This window comes from Amblyraja radiata, chromosome 22, assembly GCF_010909765.2.
Source record: "Amblyraja radiata isolate CabotCenter1 chromosome 22, sAmbRad1.1.pri, whole genome shotgun sequence".
Lineage (NCBI taxonomy): Eukaryota > Metazoa > Chordata > Chondrichthyes > Rajiformes > Rajidae > Amblyraja > Amblyraja radiata.
Genome location: NC_045977.1, coordinates 27,992,683 through 28,006,894, shown reverse-complemented (window position 1 = coordinate 28,006,894; position 14,212 = coordinate 27,992,683). Strand labels below are relative to the sequence as shown.

The following is a 14,212-nucleotide window of genomic DNA, read 5'->3' as shown; positions in this document are numbered from 1 at the left end:
ATACATGGATTTATATAACAGATTTACATGTCAGCTTAATATATTTGGAGAACAGTTAACTAATTACCACTGCAGTAATATAACAATGCCAGCTAATTTATGGGAATTAGCAAAGCAACAATTGCAATGAATTAGTGCGCTATCCCCCTGCTTATCCATCTCTGGCCAAGGTGGAATAGTTGTAATTTTTGTCAATTTTTGTTTTAAAGCGCCTAACACTTATAATTTAAATATTTTTATTACTGGTTCTACGCTGTGTTGTAGATTTTAGGCGAGTAACAGGAGTGTTCTGATGGACCACTTAATGGTTCAAAAAGAGCGAGTCGGGAGAAAAAGAGGAAAGATTCTTTGCTGTGATGTCTTCATCAACCTCCAGGATACAGCTGACAAACATATGCATTATTACACACTAACCTGCTCCTAGCGAAACTTCTTTTAAAAAGCTGTATAGTGCAATAGGAATGCTCCTTTATATTGCCTGTGTCTGTGAAAACAAAATGCGGCAATTTCCACGATTTTCTGTCCTGCACTGAATGTGGAGTCACACACACACACACACATCTAAGATGCTGAACTAGAAGGGCACTTACAAAAAAAAATAATCAAATGTAGCACAAAAATAATAACAATTCTTGCAACACAATAAAAGGTGATTCAACTCATTGTGCCTGTGAATGAGGTATTAATTGGAGTTACATCCCTGAAATCTTGGTTTGAGGCCCACTTCCAATTTTCCTAAAAAAGTTACTGCACATGAAACAATAATTTAAGCAGATGACAGTATACTCCAAATTACATAGAAATTAGACTGGGTAGCATTGTGTTTTGTGTGCTGTGAAATCCAACCTCAATGAAAGAAAAAACATAATTTAAATTAGAGAAATGCAACAGACAACATTGTTCCAAATGAACTGTATAGCTGTGTGAAAGAATTGCAGATGCTGGTTTAAATCAAAGGTAGACACAAAATGCTGGAATAACTCAGTGGGACAGGCAGCATCTCTGGTGAGAAGGAATGGGTGATGTTTCGGGTCGAAGGGTATTGACCTGAAATGTCGCCCATTTCTTCTCTCCAGAGATGCTGCCTGTCCCGCTGAGTTACTCCAGCATTTTGTGTTTACCGTTGAACTATGTAGCTGACTGCTGCTGTTGTTGCTTTATCTTCAGCAGTTGCTCAGGGCCAAGGGTGACTTTCACTCAAGCTCCCTGGGATCTGAGGTGGTTAATGAGTTTGAGGTGAGATCTGCAGACTGTCATACGTTGGGCAGATGGGGAGGTAATATAGGAGGTGATGCACTCCCCCCACTTTATTCACTGGTCTTACACCTGCCTCTAAAGAGATTCAAGGCTCTCATGTCCATGAATTAAGAATACAATACATTACTCTTTCTTCATACGATGTAGGTGGTGATCCAGGCTCTCAGAGCCTTCTCGTCAGTATCATTCCCCCATGTATTTCCCCATATTTCATTCTCTCTCGCCTGCTGCTGCCGCCGCCCTCCCCTCCCCCCCCCTCCCCCTCTTCTAAACCTACCATCAAACTATATTAGGAAGAAATGACAGTTGTTACCCAATCCAACAGCATGTCAGAAGGATGTGACGGGAACCGGAACACCTCCAGGAAGTGCAAGCAATCAGAGAAAGGATGTACAAACTCGGCACAGTCAGAATTGAATACGGGCCACTGGAGCTGTATCTCAGCAGCAACACCACCAATTGCTGCACTCCTGTCATATTTGGTGAGGAATGGAGAACATCCTGGAATATTATTCTTCGACCCTTCCCCCACCTATCAGAGCTATCTGTGGGTATTTAGAGTCTAAGTGCTGTAGGTGCTGACCCAGGAGAGAACATTGATATTGGGTCACTCATCCGGCCAATGGACCTGAAGAGATTTGCAGTGTTAATGATGGTGGTACCATCCCAATTTATAGCCATAGCTACTGTACGTAGTCCATGCCTCTGAAGTGCATAGGAGGATGAAATTCACTGCTGCCGAGTACTTCATAAGCTTAGTGCCCAGTTTAAAGGTTTTGATCTTCAAACAGTTTTCCTCAGATGGCCAAAGGCTGTGTTGGTGCCCTCGAGGTGGTGGCAGATGATGCTCTATCTCTGCCTTTACTGGCAGAAAACTCGAGCTATATGACAATAAAGGCTACTTCTGTGCAGCTGATGTCAAGTGCCAGACTCCATGATCTGGAACTGCATACAAACCTATTTAGATAATGTGCAACTGAAATGGCTCCACCTGTGATATTTAATCAGTGCGGATTGAAGTGAATTTATTGTTTTTTGTAAAAAATATATTTATTGCTTATAAATGTTAAAGGATAGTCAGTGAGTAATGCACAAGTTTCAACCTGTGACCTGCACATTTATCGCAGTAAAACTGTCCCACTGCAACGATACTGCAACCACTAGATGGCATTCTGAACTGAGCCTCAGCTAAGCCAACCAAGAAAATTTAAGGCTCATAAAATAGACTCAACCACTGTATCTCTATATCAGCAAAGGGTTCACAATACATCGAAAGAGGGATAAAACAAAACGAGGAATGGTGATGAAAAGAACTTGAATGGGGAGCAGAGCTGTTGCCTCATTGCTCCAGATACCCATACTCAATCCTGGCCTCCAGTGCTGACTATGTGGAGGTCACACTTTCTCCCTGTGACCATATGGAATTCCCCCCAGGCGAACCAGTTTCCTCCAACATCCCAAAGACATGCAAACTGGTCATTGTAAATTGCCCCTAGCGCAGGCAGCTGGTAGAATTAGTGGGAACTTGATAAGAATAGGTTAGAGAGTAACATTAATTGTGGAATGAATGGGATTGCTCCGTGGGGTGGTAGTGCATGGACAGGCCAAATGACCTCCTCCTGCTCCATGTAAATACATGAAAGAGGCACCAAAAATAGCAAGTTATTTAAAATAATTAATTCATGTAATGATTATCTCTGCCAAGGCCAGATTTGCAGATTTATTTGCAGATTCTTAACTACCCTCAAATATGATGGGGAAATCACAAATCTGAAAGACAAATTAACTAAACGGAGATAAAGTAGCATGTCATTCATTCAGCATACTGGAAAATCAATGAGAATCAACAACCCATCGCAGTTAATCTGAATGAGATTTTGAATAATACTTCAAATATAATCTTTTTAAATGCCAATGTCAAATACAGAGACTCCGAATTCATGCTAAAGTCTTTCACTTGCATTTCACTTTCCATTGTTTGTTACATAAAACAAACAAATGGCGCCGCGAGCGGCATCCTCGCCAGCAGTGTGTCTGTCATTTCAACTTTTTTTGTTTTTTTAGTATGTCTTAATGTATGTGTTAATGTTTCTCCGTATGTTTTTATGTGAGGGGTGGTGGGGATTAGGGGGAAACCGTTTCCAGTCATTTACCTCGGCGGAGATGCGACATTTCTCCGAGTCACATTTTCGTTTCCCCCCGCGGCCTAACAACTTGGATTGGTGCGGCTTTTCCCGGAGACGGCCCAGAGCTTCAACAGCAGGCGCAGCGTGGACTTTAACATCGCGGAGCCAGAGGAATGGCTCCGGCCGCCTGCCTGCTGACTTTAACATCGTGAAGCCGTGGTCTGCGGAGCTTCTGGCCATGGGCGTGGAGCAGACTTTACCATCCCGGAGCCAGGGATCGCTGGAGAAGAGCTCTGACCGCTGGCCTGCCTGCGACCTTTAACATCGCGAAGCCGCGGTCTCCGGTAAGAAAGTGGACGATTCGGGCACTCCAAGCCCGTATGTTCCATCCGTTCCAACGTTGGAGTTTCGATCATCCTGACGAGAGGGCCTGTACATCGGGCCGTCCGTAGTGGCGACTACGGATGGTCAAGGCCCCATACACGGGTGAACAAAAGGAGAAAAGGGGGAAGACTGACTGAATTTTATTGCCTTCCATCACAGTGATCACTGTGGTGGATGTTTATGTTAAGTTCAATCCTTCTTTTAATTGTGTTGTGTTCTTTTAATTGTATGGCTGCATGGCAACTCAAATATCACTCACTGTACCTAATTGGTGCATATGACAATAAATGTGATTTTCAATTTTTTTTAAACCAGAAATTCTTGCAGAGAAAGCATAGTGATGGAGACTGGAATATAGGTAATTAAAATTAAACTGCAAACATTTGTGTATGAAATAGAATACACTCTTTGGGTCTGAGCAGGACAAGAGGGACTACAGGAAATTAAAAAAAACTGGGTTTTTAGAACATAGAACATAAGCATTTAAGACGCTTTTAGATAAGCACATGGAAGTGCAAGGAATAAAGGGATATGTATTATGTACCGGAGATGAGATCAGTTTACTTGGCATCATGTTCGGCACAAAAATGGGTCTATGAAAGGAAAATAAAGTTGTAAGCCGATTGTTGAAAGTTTAAAAACAAATCGAACAAACACTTGCATCTCAAATTAAGATTGGAAGTGCAGAAGACTACTCAGTCCCTCAAGGCTGTTCCATCTTCTTTAGATAATATCTGATCTATGCTTCGATTCCTCTCTCCTCCAGTTCCCTCATGTTTTTAGAATGGGTGTATGGTAATTCAAGTTTCACTGTACCTTAATTGGTACGTGACAATAAACTAACCTTTGAACCTTTAATTAAAATTTTATCGCTCCATCGATTCAGAGCAAAATACAAGTGTGATCCAAAGTTTGAACCCAATTCTACACAAGTGTATCCTGAGTTAATTCTTGAAAAATCTCATTCTAACTGTTTGATGATTGGCTCGCATTGGTTCATTTAAGAGCATGGAGATTTATTAAAAAAAGAATTACCTTTACGGCCATTATGGTTCCACTGGGTGTATGCCGCACCTTCTCCACCACTCCATATGCTCCTCGGCCCAGTTCATTGATAGGTACCAAATCATCAGCTTCCACCACAAAATTCTGCAATTGACACACAAGAGTAAAATTTAATTAAACAGTTTTGTTGTATACAATGTGCGAGAAGGAATTAATGGGCATTAATCTCAAAAGGAGCACCAGTCTCCGAGGGAACATTGGTCAAATTGTTATGTCATAAGGTCGTAAGTGATAAGAGCAGAATTAGGCCATTCAGCCCATCAAGTCTACTCTGCCATTTGATCATGGCTGATCTATCTCTCCCTCCTAACCCCATTATGCTGCCTTCTCCAAATAACTCCTGACACGCTTACTAATCAAGAATCTATCTATCTCTGCCTCTGCCTGTTATGCATTGAAGCAGATTAAAACATGCAAAGATATAGTATTGGGAATGGAGATGGGCTGTGACTCATTAGGAAGATGTGGTGGGGAGGGTTTGACTAATGGTGGTAGGCAGAGGCAGCAAATTCCATGGAACTTCGGTAGAACATTTAATCCCAGACCACCATATACCTCAAGAGAAATTAGCAGCACAGATTGAAACCCATTTTATAACTAAGTGTTCAAAGCATCTTGTTTTCCAGACAAGAGCTTAAATAAGATAGACACAAAAAGAGAAAAGGAATCTGTGATGTTTCGGGTCGAAACCCTTCTTCTCGTCTTTGGGACTCGTCTCAACCCGAAACATCACTTATTCCTTTTTTCTAGAGATGCTACCTGATTAGCTGAGTTACTTCAGCTTTTTGTGTCCATCTTTGGTTAAGCCAGCATCTGCAGTTTCTTCCTACACAAGAGCTTAAGTAAATTCTATATTTTTTTAAATATAAAATAGTCAGATATGAATTGTTAAAAAAAAAGTATGGTATTTTTCCCCACAGTAACAACACTGGCCAACCATAAATATTAGTTGATGTTCCTGACATGGAGAGGGCTCCATGGGGTTAGCCACTTTCAGTTTAGGGTTAGCCACTTTCAGTTTGTTCCCTGATGATCGCTTCCTCCTTTCTGCATTCCGCATACTTAACCTCCACTGAGCTTTTGACCAAGGCTGTCCATCAGTTAGTCAAAAATTTGTATAGTATGCCTGAATTTACTTTATCTTAAAGTATTTATTTAAAAAAAACTTTCATTGCCTTTGTCAGATCCCATGCATTCAATTACCATCAAAGTTGAAATGACAAAACTTCACAATTGTTGAAAAAGCTCAGAGATTGTGGATTGGTATATGATCAAAGCACTTTGATAGCTTAGCTGAGGAAATTATATAGCGAGCTAGAGCACTAATCAGTTAATTAATTTTAAATATAATATCAAAAAGATCAATGTCAAATAAAGCTGATTTTTAATGCAGCAACTCTGACAAACACAAGTCTACAATTAAAATAATGAGATTGCTCGCATCACCCTGCCATTTGCAGTTTTATATTTGGGATTGCATATACCAACATATTTTCAAAACTGTATATTATCCCCATTTAATTTCAGATCCCAAATTATTACATTTCTTGTATATAACTTTAAAGTCGTCATTAAAGTATACAAACCAAAATGAAAAACAAATCAATAAATAGCAGATGAACTCTGGATTAGGCACTGAAATTCATTGGCCACAAACAGTATTGCAAAGTAGTTGAGCCATGATTGTCTAACGCTTCTAGATTTATCTGCAAAACTGGCACAGATCAAACCATAAAATGTCACATGCTGTTTTTGTCAATTCAAGGAAAGGTTTTTGAAAACTAAATATTTTGCAAGTTCAGGCCTCCTCAGACGTTTTGCTAAGACTGCTCTGACGTTATATAATGGCCGTTGGCTATGGTTACATGTAATCTTTATTTATAATGAATTGCAAGATGCTTCCAGCTATAATTGATTACAAGGTATTTTGACCAACGTCGTAAACTTAGAATGTCACTGCATACGTGAGATTATGCGTCAACACTGAGATCACTGGTGAGAGCCAATAGATAAGTATAACAAAAGCAGCATTCAGTTCTGTCTGACACAGAATTGAAAAGGTACAACAAAGATTTTTGAGGAACTCTTCCCAAAAAGGCTGGGTTGGGATGAAAGAGGGTAACTTCTTGTGCACCAGTGCATAGATCAATGTTTTCCCTAACTGGGGGTCACAGTATCAGCTGGAGCCAGTTTGTTGGACAGTGGTTTCCGATGCTCCCACTCCAACTGCACAACTGTGCTGGTTTCTAGTACATGTTTCGAGCTTTGTTTAGTTTAATCTTCAATTTAAAGATACAGCATGGAAACAAGCCCTTCGGCCCACCAAGTTCATGCCAGCCATTGATCATACTTTCACATTAGTTCTATATTACCACACTTTCTTATCTAGTCCCTTCACATTTGGGACAATTTTCAGAGTCAATTAACCTACAAACCCACACTTCTTTAGTTAATTTATTTTAATTTAATTTAATTTTTAATTTAATTTAATTTGATTTGATTTAATTTTTTAATTTTGATTTAACTTAATTTATTGTCATTGTCTTCAATGAAGAGACAACAACATTATTTTTCCCATAGTCATACAAAAAAATAAAAAATAAAAAAACCCAACACAGAACACACTAGTCCACAACACAAACATCCCCACAGCAGCACCAAAGTTCCCCACTGTGATGGAAGGAACCAAATTCCAGTCAACCTCCTCGCCGATGTTCCCCAATGGTCGGGGCCTCCTGAGCACCCCGTAGTCGCCGCTAGGGGCGGCCTAATGTTCAGGCCCTCTCGCCGGGAACCTCTCGTCGGCCACCTTCGACCGGAGTCCGCGGCTCCCGATGTCCACAGGCCGTGCTGGGCGGAGATTCGTGCTGGCGACCCCCGGCAAAGGGTCCTAGGACTCCGCAATGTTAAAGTCAGCGCCATCTGCGTTGGGAGCTCCGCACCCACAGCTCCGCGATGTTGGAGCAGCAGCCCAAGCGGTGATCCCAGGAATGCCTCGCCCGCTCCGCGATGTTTCCAGCGCCTCGCCGCCGCTGCTGAAGCTCTGGTCTGGTCCTGGCAGGAAAGGCCACGGCAATCCAGCTGGTAGGCCGTGGTGGGGGGGGGGGGGGGGGGGCGAGGATGCGACTTGCGCCAGGAAGCAACTGAAGGACAGTTTCCCCCTTACCCTACCCGGTTCCCCCCCCCCCCCACATAAAATACCGGGAAAAAAGGATGTGGGAGGAAACCGCAGCACCCATAGGTAACCCTTTGTGATGCAGGATTTAAAATGTTGTGACTTGGGCAAAACCTTTTTTCCACCTTTTGTGGGGATTGGAAATGTAGAGGAGGGAGGCTGGGAGTCGAGACATTTTAGAGTGCTGGTACTTTTAGCATGCTAACACCGACACAGAAATAACAAAGGCCATTACTGCCAAAGATAAGGTCACACAAAATGAAATCTACAACCTTGTTAAATGTCACTTCAAATGTTGCAGGGCCCATATGATACTATCTTGCATGAAGCTAGTGAATAGGACTTAGACAGGCACACAAAACTAAAGGCACAGCTTAATATAAATTTGTATCTTCACTTTTAGATGCTGTATGTGCTAGTTGACACCAAGTACTGAAAGTACATCTCAATTACAACTGACTTGAACAATTTCAGTGAATATTGAATTACTGAAGAATCTTGGAAACAAACTAATCTGCTTCACTCTAAAAGCAAAAAACTACAGATGCTGGAAATCTGAAATTAAGGTATAAAATGCTGGAAGTGTTCAGCAGGACAGACAGCACCAGTGAAAAGTAAAAGAGACTATAGTTGATCAAACTTTTCAAGTTTTCACTCAAATATATGAAATACATTGTTCTTCATTACATGTTGTACAGCTGCAGCACTGGTCTACTCCTGTTTGACCTTGATCCTGCACACAAGGGGCAATTTATCCATCGACCCGCATGGTACAGGGAAAATATGCAATCTCCACACGGTGGTCAGGATTGAATCGCGTTCACTGGAACTCTGAGGGGGCAGTTCAACAAGTTGCACCAGTGCCATTGGTGGGAATATTTCAGGTCAAAGCTTTTCACTGTACCTCAGTACAGATGACAATAATAAAACTAAACCACAGCTGGACATGGCAAAGTAATTACCCAGAAATCAGAAAGCATTGTGCTGGAATTTCCACCTCAACGTAAGCAAGCAAAAGAAAAATAATCAACGTCAGCCAGGTTACAGTGCATTTGCAATCAAAACATGACAACCGAGAAATTCCACCAGGGTTGCCTAATGCATAACATCCTTATCTGCCTGGAACGATTTCCCACTTTGTCCTTAGAGTACCCTTGATGGCCACACGCCCCATTGGCAAGCTAGGTGAAATACTTAATACCCTTAGATCCCACCCACCACCAAGCACCAAAATAAATCACCAGCCCCTCCCAGATTGTCCCCCCTCCCCTTAACAATGCATTAAAATTCTGCCCCCAATATCCCAACCAATATATACCAATCTGACACCATCAAATACCAGGCTGATTTGCACCACAAAACCCCCATCCAGAGGAGCCATGCTCCTTCAAAATCTCTTGACCAAAGACCATCAATGCAGACACCAGTGATTGGTTAAGAGTGCATATAGTTAAAGAACTAGGATGGCTTATTTCAATGTATTGCAATAGCCAGACGTCAAGTTTGAGTCCTCGTCAATAATTTTGACTTTTTCCACACAGTATGTGGAATGAGAAAGTGGTAGAGGACAGTATCTGAAAGGACATTTTGACAGGTAGATGGTAAAGGACATAGAGGGTTACATAGAAACATAGAAAATAGGTGCAGGAGGAGGCCATTCGGCCCCGAGCCAGCACCGCCATTCATTGTGATCATGGCTGATCGTCCCCTATCAATAACCCGTGCCTGCCTTCTCCCCATATCCCTTGACTCCATTAGCCCCTAGAGCTCTATCTAACTCTCTCTTAAATCCATCCAGTGATTTGGCCTCCACTGCCCTCTGTGGCTGTGAGTTCCACAAATTCACAACTCTCTGGGTGAAAAAGTTTTTTCTCACTTCAGTCTTAAATGACCTCCCCTTTATTCTAAGACTGTGGCCCCTGGCTCTGGTCTCGCCCAACATTGGGAACATTTTTCCTGCATCTAGCTTGTCCAGTCCTGTTATAATTTTATATGTTTCTATAAGATTCCCCCTCATCCTTCTAAACTCCAGTGAATACAAGCCTAGTCTTTTCAATCTTTCCTCATATGACAGTCCCGCCATCCCAGGGATCAATCTCGTGAACCTACTCTGCACTGCCTCAATCACAATGATGTCCCTCCTCAAATTAGGAGACCAAAACTGTACACAATACTCCAGATGTGGTCTCACCAGAGCCCTATACAACTGCAGAAGAACCTCTTTACTACTATACTGAAATCCTCTTATGGGCCAAATGGGGCTAGCTCAGGAGACACCTTGGTTGGCATGGAGACTAGTTGGGGTGAAGAGCTTATTTCCACATTGTATAATTCTACAACTATAAAACAAGCTATAAACCAAAGGCGAGCAGTTGCCAGTGGTTTTGGTTGTCCTCAGACTTATTTAAATACAATTTCTGCACAAAATAGCGACTGGAAGAACATGTCAACATGTCAGTTATAGCTGATAAAAGGAAGTTTCATTCAAAGAGTTTTAATAATTGAATGTTCTGTCACTAACCATGCAAACACAGTAAAGCGTTCTAGGAATCAGCTGCATGTCTTCCCCATAATGATAAACTGCTGGCCTGACAGTCAATCACCTCCATCTCATTTAGATGATTTATTTTAGACAGTGCATAAGACTTTGCATGAGAAAAGATAGTTTTCTTATTTTAAAAATCTATCATGGCAGTTTCTCTTTATCTGAGGAACTATATTAAATAATGTGTGCAATACTTTGTTATTTCAGATAGTGTGAACCTGCCCATGTCAATTTGAAGTGTGGTATTGATATTTGGCACGGCTGTTCAACAACAAAATATCCTGAGGGAAGACTGTGTCAATTATGGTCGTCTGGTAATATGGAAATGGAGCAAGCCTGCGCAAAGCTGAAAATGAGCTTTTGGGAGAGGTCAGCGGATCAGGCAGCATCAGCAGAGGGGAAACGGACCACGTATGTTTTGTGTCAAGATCTTTCATCTGGAAAGCACAATCCATTTCCTTCCACAGATGCTACCTAACCCGCTGAGTTTCTTTGGTAGCTCGTTTCTTTGCTCTCGATTCCAGTGTCTGCAGACTCTTGTGTCTTGGTCGAACAGATGCCATTGTCTCTGCTTTTGCAGGATGGTGCATTTTATAAAATTTTGCAGCAACATTTTGTAGCGCAGTATCATTAAATAAAAAGTCTATTCACTTCCTCAGGAACGGTTGTATTTTAGGGCTGCACGGTGGCACAGTTGCTGCCTTACAGCGCCAGAGACCCGGGTTCGATCCTGACTACGTGTGCTTGTCTGTATGGAGTTTGAACGTTCTCCCCGTGACCTGTGTGGGTTTTTATCGGGATCTCCAGTTTCCTCCCACACACCAAAGACATATAGGGTAGTAGGTTAATTGACTTGGTATAATTGTAAATAGTTCCTATTGTGTGTAGAATAGCGTTAGTGTGCGGGGATCACTGGTCGGCATGAGTTCAGTGGGCCGAAGGGCCTGTTTCCGCACTGTATCTCTAAACTAAACAAAACATGACCACAGTATCCAAAAAGTAATTGAGCATTTAGGTTGCTGAAGTACCTCCCAAGAAAATAATTCCAAGCTATTGCTTTGATTTATTAGTAAATTAAAGTTGCAGAAAAACCAATGATCAGCCTTTCAAACTTCAGCTGGTATAAAAATGTACCACTCGCTCCTCTTAAAGTTTAGCTCAGGAGATCACAGGTGAAGGTGGTAATGGTCAAAGGGAGAAGCACAGGCAGATTGTTGGTGAGGCTGGGAGATCCCTCGGAAGAAGGGTCTCGACCCGAAACATCAACCATCCCTTCTCTCCAGAGATGCTGCCTGTCCCGCTGAGATACTCCAGCTTTAATATCTATCTTCGGTTGAAACCAGCATCTGCAGTTCCTTCCTACTCCGTTAAATATCACGTCATGTGAGCTTCTATCGCATAACCTATATGCACGTGACATCAGAATTGATTTACAGCTGGATATATGAAAACTAATGTAGATGTGTTAGCTGGATAATCCATTATTTTTTAACATTCTTTGCATTCTACCATCCAAACAACTGCATACCTTTTTTTAGCCTGACTAGTCCCAAGCAACAGAAGGAAAATCAGACGTTTCCAATACCTAGCCATAAGATCTACACCACAGTGCAGAAGAAATATAGTTATTTATACCTTGCAGCAGAAAACCTGAGGCTGAAAACTCAATCTGTCTTCTGAAGTAAAAACAGATAATACCATTTGTGTCATATTATATCAGAAGTTGAACTAGGCATTAAAGATGATCAACATCCTTTCACTCCTACAAGATTTTCATGCCATGTTATGCACAAGTATCATGAATCAGGCAGCCAAATTTTCCAAATTCAGAATAATTTGCTGCCTTTAGATTTTAAAGAAACAGTGTGGAAATGGGCTCATTGGCCCACCAGGTCCGCACCGACCAGTGATCACCTTGTACATGAACACTATCCTATACATTAGGGACAATTTACCAAGCCAATTAACCTACAAACCTGTATGTCTTTGGAATGCAGGAGGAAACTACTGGAGCACCCAGATAAAACCCACGGGATCACAGGGAAAACATACAAACTCCATACTGACAACACCTGTAGTCAGGACGACCCTGGGTCTCTGGTGCTGTGAGGCAGCAACTCTACCGCTGTGCCACTATATACTGTCATATATATATATATATATATAGTGCAAGAAATTCTCGTTCACATGAAACTCGGAGCAAGCACTACACACGGTAACAATAAATACAACAATACCACGAGTACAAAACAACAGAATGGTGCAAAGGTTGTATCGTAATCTGCCGTAGTGCTACGGATACTAAAATGCAATAAAGGAATAACCAAATGAGGTCAAGCTAATGCTAAGAGTACGTGGCAACATCTCTGGGAAGAGGTGTGAACAAGGTGATTGATCCAGGAATCTGATAGCAGTAGGGAAGAAGCCATCCTTAAGTCTGGATGTCTGGGTTTTTAAGCTCCTGCATCTTCTCCCAGAAGCTAAGGAAACGGAATGGCCAGATTGACAGGCATCCTTGATGATACTTCCAGCCTTCCTAATGCACCACATCGTGAAGATGTAGTGGATGGAAGGAAGTGATAAGCCTTTGATGGACTCGCCCGTGTTCAGCAGTCTCTGCATATGCAAATGACATACCACGCTGAAATGCATTCCATTAGAATACCTTCTCCAGAGGTTAGTGAGAATCCTCAAGGTTGAGAGAATTGTTGAGGCAACACCAAATCTTCTCGATGAAGGGGCTATGAATTTTCTTCTTTTCTTTTAATTCGTGATTACATTTTGTGAACTAGTCATTAGCACAGATATCTATTGGTGACAACAGAAAACTGTCAAGCAATTAGCCACACCCCAAATACCCTTATATGTAACATCAGCAAAAAACTTCAGAGAATAACACGAGGGAACTATTGGTTGGTATACTTCCACAGATTAAATTAGATGCACTGTTGAGCATTTTCCAACCTATTAATGGTAACTGTGATTGACAATGTTCTCAGATTATCTTGGTGGCATCAGGAAAAAACAGCTCATCTCCCAGATAAGCAATCCTCCAAGTCACTGACTCATTAGTTTCTGCTCCAGATAGTGATTTCTCCGAAATTCTCTATCAGTATTCAGCAGAAACACTGCCTCCAAAAATTCTTTTCATAATTCAGTGCATTGTGCTGATGCCAATGTACAAGTTAAACATTATGGCTCGGGTACGAGTTTCATGGCAATTGCTCTTCATGTGTTCTGATGTATATCTCAGACCTGATGGGGAGATATAGACAAATGGTGGTGGAAATATATAACTACATCTAATACCTTTGTAGATTTTTTGATTATTCTAAATCAAGCTTCTTAGATATTGCAAAATGTGAAATCTTTCTCCAGGCGCTGAACACAAACAAAAATTGGAAGACAATACGTTGCCTAAAGGAATGGCCCAAATTCATTCAGTCCTGCAGCAAATCCACATCCCAATTTATCACAGCTGTAGTGCAAGCAGGATTTCTTGATTATTATTGATGAGCTCAGAGACTCCTAGCCATTGCTTTGAGCAGCACATTAAATCTTCCATCAGCTTTGGTAAGTAAGGAGCCTTTAAAAATCAGTCAAATTGTAAGTATGCATTGGCCAGAGAACCACAATAACCCACTCAGGTTTTATACTGAG

The 14,212-nt window shown here is 41.6% G+C and overlaps 1 protein-coding gene across 2 annotated transcripts in view; it reads right to left on the bottom strand.

Moving 5' to 3' along the window:
* Window positions 1-14,212, bottom strand: part of map2k3 (mitogen-activated protein kinase kinase 3) — a 90,970-nt gene that overhangs the window by 24,663 nt on the left and 52,095 nt on the right. For both annotated transcript variants that reach the window (XM_033040854.1, XM_033040852.1), the window contains exon 4: window positions 4,803-4,916. In XM_033040854.1, the coding sequence (XP_032896745.1) occupies window positions 4,803-4,916 (114 nt within the window). The remainder of the gene's footprint in view (window positions 1-4,802; window positions 4,917-14,212) is intronic.